Source organism: Diabrotica virgifera, chromosome 2, assembly GCF_917563875.1.
Source record: "Diabrotica virgifera virgifera chromosome 2, PGI_DIABVI_V3a".
Lineage (NCBI taxonomy): Eukaryota > Metazoa > Arthropoda > Insecta > Coleoptera > Chrysomelidae > Diabrotica > Diabrotica virgifera.
The window spans coordinates 783,344-805,390 of NC_065444.1; the positions used below are offsets into that span (position 1 = coordinate 783,344).

A 22,047-nucleotide genomic window follows, 5' to 3' on the forward strand; every position below is an offset into this window, starting at 1 on the left:
ATAATGAGATAAAATCATCAACAGTGTTCCAAATTTTAAACTTGTTTTAATGATATATCTTTACTGATATTTACTACTTGTTAAATTACCAAGTAATAGTTATTAAATTACCCAGTAATAATCTAGTAAAACAAAATAGTTGTTGTTAGTTGTTGTTTGTGTAATGCCAATGGCCATTAGTTGTCGAGGCATAAAGTTAAATAAAAAAATAGTTGTCGACGCATAATATTTATTTACAGTAGATATGTACAAAATGGAAGACTTAAAATTTAGTTATTCGTAGTAAGTTATTGTTGTTTTTCAGCTTTGTGGTGTCTATCGTGGTGATTTTTGTGACCTGCAAATAAAATAGTTTTTAAAAATAATATCTACTCCAATTCTATTGGAATCTTGTTTATACAAAAAAATAAGAAATACAAAAAGCAAATAGACCGGCAGGATACCTTAATAACACTACACGTCGAAACCTACATATTAACACTGGGGTGAAGTCCAGAATTTATAAAACCAGTGTAAGACCAATGCATCAGAAACAAGACCCGATACAGCCACAACACGAAGACTACTAACTGGAAACGGCAGAGATGAGAGTACTGAGAAGAATTACAGGAAATATGCTGAGCTATCAAAAGAGGAGTGAAGACATTAGAAGAAAATGTAACATACTGTGTGTAAACGAATGTACACTAAATAGAAAAACAGAATGGAATAACCACATAACCAGAATGAGGGAGATACTTGTGGTCAAAATGGCAAAAGATAAATCACCAATCGGTAGAAGAATTATCGGTCAACTATGCAAAATATTTAGTGACAACCTTCCATAGAGGTATGTATCAATACGCCAATGAAAAAGCAGAATTGCTTATAAACCGATAACAAAAATAAAAACAGGGACACAAATAACAACAGGATTTATAACATCAAAAGGATTAAAGCAAAGATGTTGCTTGTCCCCCACTTTATTTAAAATATACCTCGAAAGTGCTTTAAAAAAGAGAAAACCGAATACTTGTGCATTGGAGCAGAACAAAAAGATCTCATATTAGACGATTACACCATGATAAAGCAATGCTGTGACTACAAGTATCTAGGTATGAATATTTCGCACGATGGAACATTAGACAAAGCCATAAGAGAGAGAAATACGCCAGGGAGAAAAGCCATCACAATGTTAAACAGCATTTTATGGGACCAATCCATCATCAAAGAAAATAAAAAGAGGATATATGAGACTATAGTAAAAAGTATCACTTTATACAGCTGTGAGGTATGATTTTTGGAGAAGAGCCGCAGGAAGATCTGGAAGAGAAACGAACGCATTAGAGAAATAATGGGAATCAAACGAACGCATTAGAGAAATAATGGGAATCAAACGAACAATCACAGATGACCTGACAACAAAACAACTTATCTGGTTCGGACATATACAACGAATGGATGAACACCGAATACCAAAAGAAATATTAAAATGGCAACCAGAAAGAAAGAGAAAACGAGGTAGACCGAGAAAAAGTTGGAGCGAAGGAATAAATAAATAGCTGAGAGAACGGGCCATAGAAGAGGACCTATGGAACAACCGAACGAGATGGCGATTGGAAGTTGGAAAACGGCGGGAAACGTTATAAGCCGGCATGAAGTAGTAACTTATAAAGAGGAACAGGAAGATAAAAGGAAGTCAGCATTTTTTGTGATATAAAATTTTCATTTTGGACTCAGTAACCGATTCTCATTAAATAGGTGCAGTAGGTAATACAGAAACGGCACAAGAAAATAATTTCAGAACCACTCTTGTCAAACCATGTGTCCCGTGTGGTAGTGGTCTTTCTCTACCACTGTTATCGGTTCTCATTCACCATTCAAATATCTTCTTATTCCTAATCCATCTGTATCAAAATCAGCGATCGAGATCAAAAATGTTTGTCGGATTACGAAAATGCAACAACGTAATCCAATATAATCTCTTATGTGAATAGAGAATTTCTATAATAATGTTAGGCTATTCTCCCTCATTCTACTGCTTTCTAGAGCAGACGGGCAAAGTCAGCTTCCCAGACTAAACCTGCTGCTGTTTGAGAATTAAAATCAATGGTGTTGACGCTATGAAGGTATCTACCTGTTAAATTCCTGAAGAAGTGTCACGCTATGTTCCAGTACACTCAATAGAAATTTCGAGAACAGGACTAGGCTTAATATAAATAGAGAATTTGTATTGTACGATTCAGCCCGATGTAAAAATTGTATCTGATATAATATGTAAACGCGTATTATTGTCGGAATAATAAATTGATATTGCGTGGTTTTGTCGGGAATATTAATTGTATTATATAAATTAATGCTTAAGTGTAAATAGTAAAAATACAAATAAATTAAAAATGAGTATCAATAAATTAAAATAAAAACGTTTATAAAATAAGTATTAAAGTCATTAATAAATTAGAAAGTAAAAACGTTACAATAAACAAAAATCATTAGGTAAAATACATCATTATTTTAAATGGTTTCAGACTTACCTTCGTGGCTTTTTGCACTCCATGACCAGCCTTTGTGACCTCCTAATAAACAAAAAATAAAGACAACAATAAAATCAATTGTATCGTCTCCACAGTGGATTTAGAAATATTAGTTACTCTATTTGAAAATTATGAATAACAGTGTTTATCACATATAGTAGACTCGGAAATCGGCTGGAAAATTTAAACCGAGTATAACAAAATTCAGTTTGGCAACATTGTGTGAAGACCAAGTCTTCTCGGACATCAGCAGAACCGTAATTTAATCTAGACAAATTAATATATTTACCAACAAAATGAGATGCTTTAACCAAATAATGTTTTAAATATGATGTATAATATAATTTTGAATTCGGTTCCGCTGATGAACTTGCTTTTTTGTTTTTAAAAGTAGAAAAAAGTTTAATTTCTCTTGCTTCATACTTATCGTCTAATTATATTAACTGTACTAATATGCAAGTGTTTAGTGTAAGTTCTAAAATGACTAATTTCTCCTTCATCTAAAGGTGCCTATCTTCTAGTGGTGTTGGCGACCACATTGACCCATCTTATTCTACTCACAGCAGCTCGAAACGGATCAGTTGACGTTAGACCAGTCCACTTCCTAAGATTGGCCAGCCAGGATATACCTACGTCTACGCCCAGGGCCTCTTTTGTCCTCAATCTTGCCTTGTAGAATCAACTGTAGAAGTCGGTATTTATTATTACGCATAATGGGGCCGAAGTAAGCCAAGTTTGTGTTCTTTACGGTGTTAATTATTTCTTTGTATTTTATTAGCCTCTGGAGAATAGTTATGTTAGTTGACTGGTGTATATATGAGACCCTCAACATACATCGGTAGCACCACCACATTTCAAACGCCTCCTAATCGTTTTATAGCATCTTCTGTAAGACTCCAGCCTTCAACTCCGTAGAGAAGGACACTAAAGACGTAACATCTAAGAATTCTTATGCGTATATTGATACTTAAAGATAAGTTGCAGAGAATCTTCTTAAGCCTGTTAAAAGAGATTCTGGCTTTTCAATATGCGTTTTGAATGACTAATTTACAATGATTAATGGGATATTAAAATACCTGTAAGTGTATCTTTAAATCGGCTACTCGAATTTCTTAAACATTTATACCAAATATTAATGCCGCCATTTTTTTGCGCATTCTAACCGAATTCTGAACTGAAGCTGAACAGTTCACCTATTAGTCTTGTAAATATTTTAATATTCATATAAAGAGAAGTTTTAAGAAACTGTTAAGATTCCTTTATGTGTATACTTACCAGTGCTGCCGCCGGCTGAACTACTACCACCTAGAAAATATTACAATTTTAGAAAAAAATCTTAAGATTGTTTTATTGTAAATATATAAACATTTCTCGTCCACTTATTTTTATCTAGCTTAGTTCTGAGATAATTTGAACATCAAAGATATTAATTATACTTCCATGGCTTTCCTTCATCTTTAATATTTTGGGCAAGGGTAATTTTACTCAGAAAATACAATAATTTAATAATTTTAGTGAACCTTGACTTTTTTGAATACTGAACACATATATCGAAAATTATTAAAATTAATTTATTATAATTGTAAAATTGTTTAATACCTACCCCAGGACCAACCAAGTTTTCCGCCAGCAGATCCACTTCCACTTCCACTTCCTCCTCCACTTCCACTTCCGCTACCGCTTCCGCTACCACTTCCGCTTCCGCTACCGCTTCCACTTCCACTTCCACCACTTCCGCTTCCACTTCCACCACTTCCGCTTGAACCGCCAAGGCCTAGTAAAATAAAAAAATTACTTAATACACTTATTTCTATTTTAGCTCTGAGATAATTTTATCTTCATATTACTTCCATGGCCTTCTTTCATTTTCGTCCTTTTGAGCAAGGGTAATCTAACTTTCATTTCAACTATTTTCACTTAATTAGATTAATTTGGTCTTATTAGAGATCCAACTTTTGTTTCTGAATTTCCTAATTTAAATTTTTGTATCTCTCCTTGATCAATCCCTTACCATGTATATCGGGGTGGTAAATATCCAATAAGGAACAATAAAGTTATTGAATCTTGATCTTTTTTTGGATACTGAGTGTAGGTGTCGAAAATATTTATTATTATTTTATTAAAATTGCAAAATTGTTTAATACCTACCTAGAGACCAACCCCAACCAGTTTTTCCGCCTGTAGATCCGCTTCCGCTTGATCCTCCACTTCCGCCTGCTCCTCCACTTCCGCTTCCACTTCCTCCTGAGCTTCCGCTTCCACTTCCTCCTGAGCTTCCGCTTCCACTTCCTCCTACGCTACCACTTCCGCTGCCCTTTCCACCACTTTCGGTTGAACTTTCACCGCCTAGTGAAATAGAAAAAATTCCTTAATACACTTATTTCTGTCTACCTTAGCTCTGAGATAATTTGATCATTAAAACTTATATTTCCATGACCTTCCTTCATATTCATGCTTTTGGGAAGGACATCTAACTTTTCTATAATTATTTTTACTTGGAACATGCATTAATTTAATTTCATTAGGGATATAACTTTTGTTTTTAGGGAAGAACTAATCTACATGCTAATTAAACTTGAACAAGAATCTGAAAAAGTAGGTTTAAAAATGAACAAAACAAAAGTGATGACAAATCAAGATATCACAATCGTATTAGATGGAATATACCTAGATACACACGATCAAACTCGGCAAACAGAATCAAACGACACAAATAACTAGAAGAATCCGAAAGACTTTACAGCAGTAAGAAGACTCAGTGATGTGTTGAAAAACAAAAATATACGAATAAATCTAAAGAAAAGGGTATTCAACAGTAGTTGTATTCTACCAGTTATGACCTATGGAATGGAGACGTCGACACTTACAGAGGTATCAGCCAGGCCCGTGCGCAGGACGACTTCATCTGGAGCTTTCCAACTTCTTTCAGCAATAAAAACTGCAAATTTCCAGGTAAAATTCAAGACTCACACTAGCACGTTACCAGCTCTCTATTATAAGATGTTTGTATATTCTTCATTCTTTGAATTTAATTTCCAGATCTCCATGCATATTTTGAGCTCAGTACATTCTTTGACTTTGTCTCTCAGTCGAGTACTTCAGTCCGAAAACCAGGATCTTGGCGAGGCTATCGAACTGGCTGATGCTGCGAAACAAGTCCTGCTTGAAAGAAGAGAAAACGCCGAAAAGGACTTCAGAGGAATTTTCAAAACCGTGAGCGAAATCAGCGCAAAATACGACATCGAACTGCGGAAACCAAGACTCGCGTCAAAACAGACTCAACGCTCCAACGTACAAACTGATTCAGTTCAAGATTATTTTCGCATAACGATTTACATCCCATACATTGATTTGTTTCTGACCCATATACAAGATCGATTTTTGAATCACCGCAAAATTTTATCAAACTTTGCTTGCCTCTTCCCCAACAAAATGAAGAATTTCAATGAAGAATCCTGCGCTCAACTGTTTGAACCATACTCTTCAATTTTGCGGGATGATTCCCGTGACATCTGGGTAGACGAAGTCAAACTTTGGCGTCAACGCATCGCCGGAAAGAACGTTAAAAATTCGCTTGAAGCACTCGATGTGTGCAATGGAGATGCGTTTCCAAATGTACATCAAATGCTTCGCATTTTGGCAGTTCTGCCTGTAACGACAGCAACGAATGAACGCTCGTTTTCAACATTGCGTCGCCTCAAGACTTACCTCAGGTCAACAATGTCTGAAGATCGGCTGAACGGATTAGCTTCGCTCAATATACATCGCGATGTCGAGGTCGATCCGCAAAGAGTTTTGGAGAAGTTTTTTTTCTACACCTCGCAGAGTTAATTTATTACTATATAATAACTGAATATCAAGTCAAGACCAAGACACAATAAAATGTCTTCATTTATAAGAAAAGTTTCTTATTATTTTTTATTAACTTCATAACCTAACATGATACACATATGTCAAACCCCCCCCCCCCCCCATAAACGAATTCTGCGCACGGGCCTGGTATCAGCCAATAGATTGAGAACGACACAGAGGGCGATCGAACGAGCTATGTTAGGAGTATCTCTGAGGGAACATATACGAAATGAGGATGTTCGAATCAGGACTAGGGTGGAAGATACAATAGGAAGAATTGCGCAAATGAAACGGAACTGGGTAAGACACGTGGCACGGCAAAACATCGAAAGGTGGACGAGAAACATTGTACATTGGAGATCACGCGAGCACAGTTGTAGTAGAGGAAGACCACAAAAACGATGGCTAGACGACATCAAAGTAAAAATTGGGAGAAGCTGGCAACAAATAGCACAAAACAGAGAAGAATGGAGAGACCTTTGGCCAGGAGTGGATGCAAACAGGCTGAAGAAGTAGAAGAACTTTTGTTTTTGGATCTCCTAACTTAAATTTTTGAATCTCTCTTTGCTCAATCTCTTACAATGTATATCGGGGCGACAAATATCAAATAAGGAAAAATAGAGTTATTGAACCTTGGCATTTTTGGATACTCAAAATATTACAAAATTGTTTAATACATTACATACCTGTGCCCCAGGACCAGCTCCAGCTACCGCCTTTAGATCCGCTTCCGCCAGCTGTGAAAAATTAAAAAAAAATCAACGCTGAAACATCTATGAATTACCATCATAACAATAAACTACACAAGCATTTTGTTTTTCTCTGGTTCATCATTTCTAATCGCTTCTGTTAGGAACTCTTTTATTATTCATATTAAAAATGACTAATCTAACACTATCTTTTAAGTACACCTACCGCTTCCAGTTCCTGTTCCGCTTCCAGTTCCGCTTCCGGTTCCGCTTCCACTTCCACCCTTGTTTCCGCTTCCGCCTCCGCCTATACCAATAATTCCGCCAATACCTCCACCTATATTCCAACCACCCTTTCCGCTTCCACTTCCGCTTCCACCTGAGCTTCCACTTCCGCTTCCACCTGTGCTTCCACTTCCGCTTCCACCTGTGCTTCCACTTCCGCTTCCACTTCCGCTTCCGCCTCCATTTCCACTTCCGCTTCCACTTCCAGCACTTCCGCTTCCACTTCCACCACTTCCGCTTCCAGTTCCACCTTGGTCAAATAAAAAAAAAAATATTCAAAATAAACGAATGAAGTACCTATTATTAAAAATTAATAACCATTTTCAATTTCGTTGCAACACGAAACTACAGCCGCATCATATTCTAGTTCAATCAGAGCCCACATAACAATTTCATGTTCTTAGTAGATTCATAGAACATACTTTTCAGAAAAAGTATATACTAAGAATATGCGTAATTACCATTGCGAATGTGCAGAGCACATACTGAGTATATACTACATTACAGTACTTAAACGTTCTATGTATATACTTAGAATGTACTACCGCACTTCTTCTCAGTATATACCAAGAATATACTTTTTAGGATATTCTAAGAAGGTGCTATAAACCTTCTATTTATATACTTAGAATGTACTACCTCACATCTTTTAGTATATAGGACAGTGGTTCCCAACCTTTTATGTCTGGCGACCCACCTTCTGATGTTTTTTCATATTCGCGACCCATCCCTCACCCATGATGATCTATATGTACGTTATTCAGCTACTGTAAAGGCCATGCCGCGACCCACCTGAAATCCGCCCGCGACTCACTAGTGGGTCGCGACCCACCGGTTGGGAAACGCTGATATAGGAAGAATGTACTTTTTAGTATATGGGAAGAATATTACAAGGAAGTGCTATATTGCTCAGAAGCATGTTTTCAGCATCACCGAATCTCATCCTAGGTTCTACTTTCTACTAAATTTACATATTACATATGAGAATGTAGTTAGTACATTCTACAATATTACTTAAAAAGTAAATATAAAATATTATATAAATTTTAGTTAGTTATATCAATATTATATAGGTAAGTAGGTATATATATTTAGTTATTATGTGCATATAAAAATAAAAATGCTGAATATATAAATTTATATATTCATATTCATATACCTATCGTACCTAAATAAATATTATGTAACATATGTATGTAAATAACTAAAATTTATATGTTGCTTATATGTACCTATATACATACTTACTATTTAAGTAATATTGAAGTACCAAAATGAATTTTTTATTTGTAAGTTGACCGCAAACAAAATAAAACGTTTAATTATGCATGTTCCTATTCCTGGTTGAAATACTTGGTCTTCCTCACAACACAGCATAGACATTGTTAGTGTTAAGTGTAGACACAAATGCCAAATGCCTATTCAGTAACTATTTTCATATTTTGTATTTTTCCTTTGTTCCCAACCCCCTACCCGCTAACCCCTACCTATGCAGGTATGCAGCGGTCGTTTCCGCTTTGTTTGTGCCGGTTGTGGGTTTTGGCTCAGCCACACAGCTTACCTGAATGTCAATTCCATGTAAAAATAAAATTCTTCATAAGAATACTCAATAAACTTAATCAAAATAGTAAATGCATTTCAGTTATGAAAGCGAAACGACAATTTCTCCTTTTTCGTTAATACAATTAATTCTTAAACATTTTTACCATACAATTAAAACAATTTTAAATAATGAATTCGGTAGTTTAATTAATAGTACCTACATACATAAATTTTTAAATTTCATTAATTATTCTTAACGAAGTTGATAATCTATAGGCTAACATTATTCTTCCTATACATACATATATATTATTTTTAAGATATTTTAAAAGTATCTACTTATAAGTATGTGTTAAGTATGTACTTATAAGTATGTGCTAAGAATATTCGGTAAAAGTATATTCTGAGAATAGTATCTACTTATAAGTATGTGTTAAGAATGTACTTATAAGTATGTGCTAAGAATATTCGGTAAAGGTACATTCTAAGAATAAACTTTTACGAATATTCCGAGTTACTACGTACACGAATGTACTCAGTATATTCGGTACGAGAATATACTTTAAAGTATGTGCAAAGAACATGAAATTTAGAATGTTTTTTAAGGTACATGCTATGCTTGTACTACGCATATACTAAAAAGAATATACTCTGACGAATGTTGGTAGTATATGCTTAGAACATGATACGAACATCATTGTTATGTGGGAGAGAGCAACAAGCACCTCTACCGGTTTCAAAACTTATTAGTCTCTCATCAGGAGGCACATATGCTGCTCTCTCTGACCCAACTAGGACAAATCCCGGCGTGCAGTCACGGATTGCAACGAACGAAACGGCAGGGATGCCCTAGCGGCAACTGCTAGCAAAAGACTAAGTTTCCAATCCAATAGCACATAAAACAATACAAAAATATTACTCTACATCCTACCAGATTGAAAACAATGGGAACCTTCTCTGGTTACACCTCCGAGGCTTCTACAATTTGCAAGCCATAACGGATGCTGAGACTAAAGAAGATGAGGGAATTTTACAATTATTAATTCACATCCCATCTGCCGCTAGGGCATCCCTGCCATTTCGTTCGTTGCAATCCGTGACTGCACGCCGGGATTTGTCCTGGTTGGGTCAGAGAGAGCAGCATAATATGTGCCTCCTGATGAGAGACTAATAAGTTTCGAAACCGGTAGAGGTGCTTGCTGCTCTCTCTGATTGAACTAGAATATGATGCGGCTTTAGTTTCGTGTTGCAACGAAATTGAAAATGGATATTCATTTTTGATTTACATGTTTACTCTGATTGCAGTACGAAGGGAACCATTCTCGTTAGAACTTACCGCGCTGAGCAGATGGGACGTGAATTATAAATTGTAAAATTCCCTCATCTTCTTTAGTCTCAGCATCCGTTATGGCTTGCAAATTTTAGAAGCCTCGGAGGTGTAACCAGAACAGGTTCCCATTGTTTTCAATCTGGTAGAATGTAGAGTAATATTTTAGTATTGTTTTATGTGCTATTAGATTGCAAACTTAGTATTTTACCTATTATTAATTTAAGATATTAGAAGTAAATCAACAGTAGGTATATGAATAGGTTCACTGAAAAATGTGAACCAAATAAGAATTGAACGTGTCTCACAATACAACTACTTGGGAACTATAATCAATAAGTCGTGGGACAATACCCAAGAGATTAGATGTAGCATCGGAAAGGCAAAAGGTGCATTTTTGACTACGAGCTCTGTATTCAAGAGCCATGATCTCACCCTAGAAACAAAAATAAGGCTCCTCAAATATTACTTGTACTCAGTGCTTCTATACGGATTAGAAACGTGGACATTGCAGGCGGAAACTCTATCGAAACTTCAGGCTTTTGAGCTGTGGTTGTACAGAAGGATCCTGAAGATACCATGGACAGACAAAGTCACCAATGAAGAAGTACTATTACACAGATTTGGTAAACATCATGAAGGGCCGTAAGATGCAGTACTTGGGATATATAATGAGAAATCAAAGCAGATACGAGCCACTCCAATGCATTTTGCAAGACAAAATTAAAGGAAAAAGGGCCGCAAGACGAAGAAGAATATCCTGGCTTTGGCTTGCTAACCTGAGAGCAGAATATAGAAAGACCTCAACACAACTATTTCGTATAGCAACCAACAAAATCATCATAGTTAGAATGACCGCCAACGTTCGCAATGGACAGGCACCCTAAGAAGAAGAAGAAAAGATTGTAATTCCTTTTAAACTTACACTAAAACTACCCTCCGCCTATACATACCTCCGATGCTTATACTTCCGCCGTGACTTCCGCTTCCACTTCCACTTCCACTTCCGCTTCCACTTCCACTTCCGCTTCCGCTTCCACTTCCACTTCCACTTCCGCTTCCCTTTCCATCACTTCCGCTTCCACTTCCGCCTAATTAAATTTAAAAAAAATATATTCAAAATGAATGTAGTATTATTAATTTATTTACATACTAATAGCAATTGATCGCCATTCAAAAATTAAAATCTACGTGTTTTTAAGATTTTATTTAAAACTTGTCTGTTTCTGCAGTAATTAATTTATTCCATACTTTTGCATCATACTGTATATTGAATTCACTGGAATATTATTGCTGACTGACATATTGTATTCCTTTTAAACTTACACTGAAACTACCCTCCGGTTATACATACCTCCGATGCTTATACTTCCCCCTCCGCTTCCGCCTTGATTTCCGCTTCCGCCTTGACTTCCGCTTCCACTTCCGCTACCACTTCCGCTTCCGCTACCACTTCCGCTTCCGCTACCGCTTCCGCTACCACTTCCGCTTCCACTACCACTTCCGCTTCCTTTACTACCACCTAAACCAAATTAAGAATATTATATTTGTTGAATATCACTAAAGTAACACTCATTTAAAAATATACAAGGAGTGTATCAAAAAGCTTTGAATAAATTAAACAAGGTACTAAATACCTATATAATATTAAGATAAAATTTCTTGCGCCATTTTTTTCAAATAAGGGCACGGAAAACACTGAAGGCCGCGTCTCACCATCAAATAATTTGATCAAACAGTTTGAGCAAACTTGACGTACTTGAGGAAGTACGTCAAAGTGACGTCACAATTGCAGTTTTTTTGAAATTCTAAAAATCTGTGCTCTCACTATCAGTCTAGTTTGATCAAATTTTTTGTATTGAGTTGTCTAACTTGTTTGTACTTTATTTAAAATTAAAATTTTTCATTATTATCCACAATGAACACTCAGGATGTGACGTCACTAACTGTCACTTTGTGTCACTAACTGTCAAGTTTGATCAAATTATTTGATGGTGAGACGGGGCCTTGAGAAGTAAAATCAGTGTGTCAATAAGCTTTAATAAAATACTAGTAAAAGTGATGCCTAGATTTGATATACACAATGACATGTACACGTCAAATCTACGGGAAATTGAAGAAAATTTCAAACCAGTTTAAAAGATATCCTACAAAGCAAGAAATTGTATTCTCAAAATCGGAAATAAAATATAATCAATTATTTTGTTTCTCGAATTACCTAATAAATTACTTACCACCAATACCGATGTCTATACCAATACCTCCTGATCCGGTACCACCTCCTGATCCACCTCCTGATCCGCCTCCTGATGAACCTCCTGATCCACCTCCTGATGAACCTCCTGATCCACCTCCTGATGAACCTCCTGATCCACCTCCTGATGAACCTCCTGATCCGCTACTAAAACAAGACAGACTAAGATGAGTGGGCCACGTTATGCGGATGGATGAAAGTGATACTGCTAAAATAACTATGCTAAATAGGCCGGTCACAAGAAGAAGAACGGGGTGAGTTAAATTCAGGTACTTATCTGGACGATATGCGGGAATATATAAAAGAAATGGATAAGACGGGCACTCAAACTCAACAGGGAAGAATGGAAGAATGTTTTGAGGCAGGCCAATGTTTACGAAGGGCTGTAGCGCCAACTGATGATAATGAGTAACACAACGCATAGCATAACTATGTGTTGTGTTACTCATCATCATCAGTTGACGCTACAGTTGCTATATTACCCGTATGGGCGCCAATGCTGAATATTAAATTCTTAATTGTATGTCAAAAAATATGCAATAACTACGTCTTAAAACCCATCAAATTTCATTTGTAGGTTAATTTTGGCCCAGAGTGCATAATGGAAGTCATTATAGATGAAATGTAAAGGAGACAAGAAGGCAGAGAGGAAGGCCGAAACAATAAACAATTATGGCTAGGCAGCATTCTTAAGGCAATGTCGGAAAAAAACCTTCACCGTGGTGAATGAAACGGCCGACGTAGCTGGAAACTAGGAACCGGATGGAGAAGAACGCTATAAAAACACCGGGATAATAATAAAAAAATAGTAATAAAGTAGTATTAAGGTGTCCCGAAAAGATTGATCATAAATTATACCACAGATTCTGGGGTCAAAAATAGGTTGATTTAACCTCACTTACCTATATACAATAGTGCACACAAAAAAAGTTACAGCCCTTTGAAGTTACAAAATGAAAATCGATTTTTTTTAATATATCGAAAACTCTTAGAGGTTTTTTATTGAAAATGGACATGTGGCATTCTTGTGGCAGCAACATCTTTAAAAAAAAATTAAAGTGAAATTTGTGCACCCCATAAAAATTTTATGGGGGTTTTGTTCCTTTAACCCCCCACCCCCAACTTTTGAGTACGTTTCAATTAAATTATTATTGTGACACCATTAGTTAAACACAATGTTTTTAAAACTTTTTGCCTTTTAGTACTTTTTCGATAAGCCAGTGTTTATCGACATATTTTGAATATTTGTCGAATCCACCACATGTTTGTATAATATGGTTAAGTACGATTATAGAGACCTGTTAATAATCTGAAAATTTATTTATAATTTACATTTTTAGTTATATTTTGAAAAAGAAGCCACATCTCGTTAAAAGGTGACTTGTTAAAAAAAGTTTTAAAACACTGTGTTTAACTAATGGTACCATAATAATAGTTTAATTGAAACGTACACAAACATTTAGGGGATTTAAAGGAACAAAACCCCCATAAAATTTTTATGTAAATATATTTAAAAAGAAGCCGCATCTCGATAAAAACTGGCTTATCGAAAAAATACTAAGAGGCAAAAAAGTTTTAAAACCGTTGTGTTTAACTAGTGGTATCACAATAATGAATTAATTGGAACGTACACAAAAGTTTGGGGGGGTTTCATGGAACAAAACCCCCATAAAATTTTTATGAGATGGACAAACTTCACTATATGTTGTTTTAAGATGTTCCTGCCATAAGAATGATACACGTCCATTTTCAATAAAAAATCATTAATAGTTTTCGATATATTGAAAAAAATCGATTTTCATTTTGTAACTTCAAAGGGCTGTAACTTTTTTTATGAGCACATTTGTACTAAGGTAAGTTAGGTTCAATCGAACTATTTTTGACCCAAGAATGTGGGGTATAATTTATGACCAATCTTTTCGGGACAATCTGTAATTACAAAATAGCACTTACTTTCCACCAAAGATTCCACCAATTATTTTTCCAAATACTCCATTACCCCAGCCTCCAGAAGCATCAGTTGTAGTTGTGGTAGGTTTTGGTGTAGTAACACCATCGACGCCTAGTAATCCCTTAACCCAAATTACAAGATTTCCTAAGAAGCTATGATCAGATTTTACTGAAGAATCCAAGTCCTCTTTGCCACCGCTAGCAGTTTTAACGGTAACACTAACTTCAATATATATGTCTCCAACGAAAGGAATACTCTTCAGTAGTCCAATTGGATTTAATACGTTTAAGAGAATTTTTACTTGGCTCTTGGCGATCTCCTTAACAATATCTGTAACTGACACAATCTTTTTGACGAGTCCAAGAGAAAGCAGAAGAGTTATTCCAACTGTTGATGTAAGTAGTCCTATTAGATGGAAGAGAAGAGCAGGAAGTGATAGTACTGTCTTCACAACTGATCCAAGCAACAATAATACTCTCACGATTAATGTGAGTTTTAATAGTTCTACAGATATTAATAGGTCCAAAATTGCCGCAATGTTGACACCAAGTATTATCAAAGTTCCGCCTAGAATCTTCTCCACTGTTGAAACGAGTCCAGATAGTAGCTCTCCAAGATTTAGTTGTTTTAAGACATTCAATAAGGCACCGAGATATACCTTAATTTCGATGGTGACTCCTTCTCCTTTGGCAGCAGCGAATTCAATAAGTACTTGCAACAGATCTTTAAGATCAAGTTTCTTTGAAACTACTCCAAGAATTGTAAGTAGTACTTTTACAACACCAGTAACTCCTGTTACTAAACCTCCTCCTAATTGTAAAATTAATCCCAAAAGACTCTCAACGTTATTAAGAATGCCTGCCAAGGGTGCCAGATCGACTTTACCTCCTAAAGCAAGAAGGATGTTGATAAGAGCTTCGATACCGTTGTCTGCACCTAGAAGTCCATTTAGATCTAATGTCACGCCAGCCTTGAGTAAAGCATCTACTCCACCAAGTTTCTCCACGATAATAGCTAAACCACCCAGAACACTGACCAAAAATGCAATATCTCCTGTCACACGAATCTTTACAACTCCTGTAAGTATTTTGTAGAGGTGATTAAGACTTCCTGAATGGAAACTTTGGAAATTCTTCACGATTCTTACTATTAAGTTGAGACCAGCACTATTATCATGGCTAAAGTCTAGGTTTAAAGCCAGTTTGATAACAAGTTGGTTTATTACTGTTAATTGTTCTGTACCAGGTTTTTTTAAGTTAAATTTAACTCCATCTAAGGTCAGCAGTGCTTTAAGGGAAACTATACTTGAAGAGTAGTCTTCAAATAATACACCGGGAAGCCAAAGGAGAGGATTCTTACTAGATTTGATGTATAGTCCATCATTAGTCTCAACATTAAAGACAATGCCTCCTCCAGTATTACCATCTGCTATTAGTGATATATTTGTATTAAAGTCGAAAATCCAAGCAACTCTTGCTGTTATATTGACGACAGCAATTATGTATGTTGTGGAGTTAAAATACAATTCTATATTTCCTTTCGGTTTAACACCACTGCAATCTAATTGGCATTGCTTGCTATTATCATCGGCAGCTCGTTTTGTGAGATGGGAGAGTTTAGAACTTGATTGGGGCGCAAAATATTTTGCTCGTTGGTATTCTGAAATTACAATAAAACTGTAAGTGAAATTTTTAAGCTCTAAAAAACAATTAAAAATGCATAGGTAGTGCAAGTAAAACTAGATTTAAAAATATTTAATGGGGAACCAGAAAAACTCTTCTCAATATAAATAAATAAATGGGCTTAGCTATACGGAGACATGACATATACGGAGTTTATGACAAATGTATCTTGCATGTAACTACATATGGACTGGACACCACGGCCTTTACAAAGAAAACCTTAGAGCAGCTCAGTACAACCCAAAGAAAGATAGAGAGGGAGAGGGTCATGCTAGGGATTAGTTTGAGAGACAGGATTCGAAATATCGACATTCGTGAAAGAACAAAGATTACTGATGTCGTAGAACGTATAGCAAGGCTCAAGTGGCAATGGGTGGGACATGTTGCCCGAGATAATCCTGAAAAATGGACACAGAGATTAACAAACTGAAGACCAAGAAAGAATAGGCGAGGAGTAGGCAGACCGTAGAAGAGGTGGACAGATGATATCAAACAAGCCGCGGGTAAGCAGTGGACGAGAATTGCCAAGAGTAGAAATCGATGGAAGCAAATGGAAGAGACCTATGTCTAGCAGTGGACGAACACAGGTTGAAGAATTAAAGACAATTTAGTAAATTACTTCAGTACTACATTAAAATAGCAAAAACATACCATGGGGCTAATGCACCCATAGACCATAATCTGGTTGTTGTAACATTCGATCTCAGATTCAAAATACTAACTTCACATTGCAATAAGAATCAAATAAAACGTTTATTTTTGAAATATTCATTTGTAAGAGATCAGCTGTCCAAAAAAATTAACGAGGAAGCAAAGATAAATATCGATCCGATGGAAAAAAGAAGATTGTACAAGAACGTAGTCATCTAAAAGTATAAAGGCATATACAAGGAAAAATGGTAGGTACTCAAACAAGTTTGAGGAAATAGAAGTACTATTGGAAAGGTATGATGATTTCAATCTACATAAGAAGGTAAAGGAACTGGTCGGCATCCAAAAACCAAACCACGCTAGTATCCCTTTAGATAAGAAAGGTAAAATTATCCTTGGCAACAAGAAAATAGAAATATGGAAACAATACATACAGAACTTATTAAAGATGAGAGGCAAACAGATCACATAGTACTATGCAACAGTAGAGAAACTGGGCCCAGTATACCAAAATAAGAAGACATTCACGTAGAAAAATTGGAAAAATATAAATAAACCCACATAACAATTTCATGTTCTTAGTAGATTCATAGAACATACTTTTCAGAAAAAGTATATACTAAGAATATGCGTAATTACCATTGCGAATGTGCAGAGCACATACTGAGTATATACTACATTACAGTACTTAAACGTTCTATGTATATACTTAGAATGTACTACCGCACTTCTTCTCAGTATATACCAAGAATATACTTTTTAGGATATTCTAAGAAGGTGCTATAAACCTTCTATTTATATACTTAGAATGTACTACCTCACATCTTTTAGTATATAGGAAGAATGTACTTTTTAGTATATGGGAAGAATATTACAAGGAAGTGCTATATTGCCCAGAAGCATGTTTTCAGCATCACCGAATCTCATCCTAGGTTCTACTTTCTACTAAATTTACATATTACATATGAGAATGTAGTTAGTACATTCTACAATATTACTTAAAAAGTAAATATAAAATATTATATAAATTTTAGTTAGTTATATCAATATTATATAGGTAAGTAGGTATATATATTTAGTTATTATGTGCATATAAAAATAAAAATGCTGAATATATAAATTTATATATTCATATTCATATACATATCGTACCCAAATAAATATTATGTAACATATGTATGTAAATAACTAAAATTTATATGTTGCTTATATGTACCTATATACATACTTACTATTTAAGTAATATTGAAGTACCAAAATGAATTTTTTATTTGTAAGTTGACCGCAAACAAAATAAAACGTTTAATTATGCATGTTCCTATTCCTGGTTGAAATACTTGGACTTCCTCACAACACAGCATAGACATTGTTAGTGTTAAGTGTAGACACAAATGCCAAATGCCTATTCAGTAACTATTTTCATATTTTGTATTTTTCCTTTGTTCCCAACCCCCTACCCGCTACCCCCTATGCAGGTATGCAGCGGTCGTTTCCGCTTTGTTTGTGCCGGTTGTGGGTTTTGGCTCAGCCACACAGCTTACCTGAATGTCAATTCCATGTAAAAATAAAATTTTTCATAAGAATACTCAATAAACTTAATCAAAATAGTAAATGCATTTCAGTTATGAAAGCGAAACGACAATTTCTCCTTTTTCGTTAATACAATTAATTCTTAAACATTTTTACCATACAATTAAAACAATTTTAAATAATGAATTCGGTAGTTTAATTAATAGTACCTACATACATAAATTTTTAAATTTCATTAATTATTCTTAACGAAGTTGATAATCTATAGGCTAACATTATTCTTCCTATACATACATATATATTATTTTTAAGATATTTTAAAAGTATCTACTTATAAGTATGTGTTAAGTATGTACTTATAAGTATGTGCTAAGAATATTCGGTAAAAGTATATTCTGAGAATAGTATCTACTTATAAGTATGTGTTAAGAATGTACTTATAAATATGTGCTAAGAATATTCGGTAAAGGTACATTCTAAGAATAAACTTTTACGAATATTCCGAGTTACTACGTACACGAATGTACTCAGTATATTCGGTACGAGAATATACTTTAAAGTATGTGCAAAGAACATGAAATTTAGAATGTTTTTTAAGGTACATGCTATGCTTGTACTACGCATATACTAAAAAGAATATACTCTGACGAATGTTGGTAGTATATGCTTAGAACATGATACGAACATCATTGTTATGTGGGAAGCTACAGGTCATGACGAGATACCTACTAGCAGAAATTATTAAATTAATCGCAGAAGATCAAAAAGTTATACCTACTAAATAAAATGATATAAATATATGATACAGGCGTCATTTCAAAAGAATGGCCTAAATGGACATTCGTAACTTTAGCGAAAAAAGCTAACGCTATAGGGAATGCCGTGACCACCGAATCATCAGCTTAATGAGCCATATTCTAAAGATATTCTTAAAAATTATATTATATCAAAGGATTTTTATGAAAACTGGAGCAAGATATTAGTAAAACTCAGTTCAACTTCAGCAACAAAATGGGTAAAAGAGAAACCTTGTTGCGCTTAATGTATTGGCGCAAAGATATATCGATGTTAACTAACCTCTTTATATCTAATTCCTTGCTTACAACGAGGCATTTGACAAAGTCCTACATATTCGACTCATACAGTAACTTCACGATAAAAACCTTGATATGCAAGATATTAGAATAATATTAAACCTTTACTTTAATCAAGTTGCATCTGTAAAGGTTGGCAACGAACTATCAGAAGAAAAAAATAAGAAGGGGTAAGGCAGGGATGCATACTACCTCCGCTGCTTTTAACCTATTAAAAGTGGAATTAAAGTTAAGTGGAATTAAAGTTAACTAAGATAAATAATGGTTAAGTGCTGTTTGGTCTGTACTTTTGTATGGTGCAGATCTGTAGACACTAAAAGTATAACCCATGAACAGAATTGAAGCATTGGAATTGAATAAGATAGAGAACTGCTAAAGATTGTTAAACACCGGCACATGTCTTTTATGGGACATATAGTGAGAAGAAATAGATATAGAATACTACAACTGATTCTGAAAGGCAAAATAGAGGGCCGTAGAAGTGTAGAAAGAAAACAAGTTTCTTGGTTAGAAAACATTCATGAATGGACTCAGATATTAAATGCAGGACAGTTATTCCATGTTGCACTATGTAGATCAAGAAGCCTTCGCAATAGTGATCGCCAATGTCCGAAAATTCTTATATGGTACGTGAAGAAGAAGATCAAGGGAAAAAATCTCCAAATGGTAGAAGTATTAACTGATAGCAGTATAAAACAATATATGAATTTCTTACAGAGAATATGAAGAAAAATATCAGTCTAGTGGTCTTCACAAAAGATATATTTGTAAATAAATAGATAATAGTATAACAGGAAGCCAATTGGGATTTAGAAAAGACTTTGGCACTAGAGAGGCATTATTTGCTATACAAACACTCATAAAACGGTATCGAGATGTGTGAACTGTATTCATATGTCTGGTTGACTTTGAGAAAGCCTTCTATAAAAAAACAACACAGAGAAGGCTTGCAAACTTATTACTGAACACAGAAATAGATGATCAGGATGTGAGAATCATTACAAATTTATACCGATATCAGAAAGCCATAATTCGAGTAGACCAACAAAAATCTAAACAAATTCCAATAAGAAGAGAAGTTCGACAATGATGTGTACTATTCCCTCTGCTTTTAAATATGTGCTCAGAAAAGACGTTTAAAGAGGCACTAGAAGACATAATTAATGAAGGCATATCAATTAACGGAACACTAGTGAATAATCTGAGATATTTATGTAGACGATACAAGACTCTTTTTAGACAGCAGAGAGGGGCAGTCTGCAAATTTTGGTTGATTGCACTCGCACTACTCGCAATATTCCGAGAAGTATGGAATAGTTCTGAGCACAAAAGTCATGATTGTCAGTAAGAGTGAGAACAAGATTGAAGACGAAACAATTTACATTAAAGAAAAAGCTTTAGAGAAAGTACCCAGATACAATCATTCGGGATGTGAGCTAAATGAACAATGGGGCCGCAGTCTTGAAATAAAACGACGTATTGAGATGTCCAGAAAGGCTTTCAATAAAATGAAATCAGTATTATGCAATGGAAAACATGGAAAACTGGGAATAGAAAGTAGGACTAGAGCATTGAGATGTTACGTATTCTCTGTCCTTTTATATGGAGTTGAAGCCTGGACAATTACGGACGCTACTGAAAAAATACTTGCCAACTTTAAGATGTGGAGTTATCGAAGAATGTGAAAAATATCGTGGACACAACATGTAAAGCACACGGAAACATTAAGAAAGATGAAAAAAGAAAAAGGAATACTCAACACTATCAAGGAAAAAAATGAGCCACTTTGGTCACATATTAATAAATGAAAAATATGAGTTGATACGATTGGTTATACAAGAAAAAGTGGAAGGGGAAGAGAGGACTGGAGAGACGACGTGTGTCCTGGTTGAAAATTTTAAAGCGGTGGAGTGGAAAAACAACAATAAAACTCTTCAGAGCCGCTGCAGGCAGAGAAAAATGGACCATGATGATCGCCAATGTCCTTAAAGGATGAGGTACATAAAGAATAGGTATTAGTGGTAATACTTATATGCCTTTTTTTAATGTTTAAAAGAAAAAATAAAAGTTTTGTAAAGATTAAGTCACAAAGACAGAAACTTACCATGCCCCAAAGTGCTCCCTACGAGGATACAAAACAAAATCGAATAGAACTGTTTGTGATCCATTTTCGATTTTGAACTGACTACTAACTCGTCCTTTGTCTTTTTATACAAAAAAGTGGCCATTCGAAGAATGCCTGCGATGCACTTTATTGTGCATATATTATTTAAAGACATATTTTTGAATATGTAAGGTAGCAATTTGTTACGATGTTATGTAAAATTACCATCAAATATTTGATAAAACTTATTCTAAACGTAAGCTGTTTAAGTTAAATGGGACTAATAAAACCAAAGAATGTTCATACCACATGTTCTACATTGTTTTTTATAAATTATGGGGACAAGGGTAGAGTAGTTAGAAAAAAATTTCAACCTATACATTTTTTACTGTTAGTTACAATATTGTAGATATTTGATGCATCTTTGCCGATTTAACAGTAAACAGTAGCATTTTTATGTCCTATATGGTCATTTAGTTTTTATTATTGGGCATGAAAATTTGAGCTAGGTATTTATCCTTTATCAACGAAAACTTTTCGTTTATAAATTCGCAAAGTCTGTGTGTTATTGCG

General features: G+C 35.0%; 1 protein-coding gene across 4 annotated transcripts; it reads right to left on the reverse strand.

The window, feature by feature from the left end:
- Positions 1 to 212: 212 nt before the first annotated feature.
- On the reverse strand, positions 213 to 21,608 carry LOC114337529 (uncharacterized). Of its 4 annotated transcripts, XM_050643286.1 has the most exons (13): positions 21,475 to 21,608; positions 14,416 to 16,072; positions 12,443 to 12,609; positions 11,563 to 11,730; positions 11,248 to 11,299; positions 11,162 to 11,193; positions 7,281 to 7,589; positions 7,052 to 7,102; positions 4,662 to 4,859; positions 4,117 to 4,287; positions 3,789 to 3,818; positions 2,514 to 2,555; positions 213 to 337 (listed from the first exon to the last, which is right to left on the reverse strand). In XM_050643286.1, the coding sequence occupies exons 1-13, from the start codon at positions 21,596 to 21,598 to the stop codon at positions 288 to 290; spliced, it is 3,051 nt and encodes a 1,016-aa protein (XP_050499243.1). In that variant the 5' UTR covers positions 21,599 to 21,608; the 3' UTR covers positions 213 to 287. The 4 variants fall into 4 exon arrangements, with proteins under 4 accessions (XP_050499243.1, XP_050499242.1, XP_050499241.1 ...); XM_050643285.1 differs by having other exon boundaries at positions 11,162 to 11,299; positions 12,443 to 12,606; XM_050643284.1 differs by having other exon boundaries at positions 11,162 to 11,299.
- Between the last annotated feature and the right edge of the window lie 439 nt (positions 21,609 to 22,047).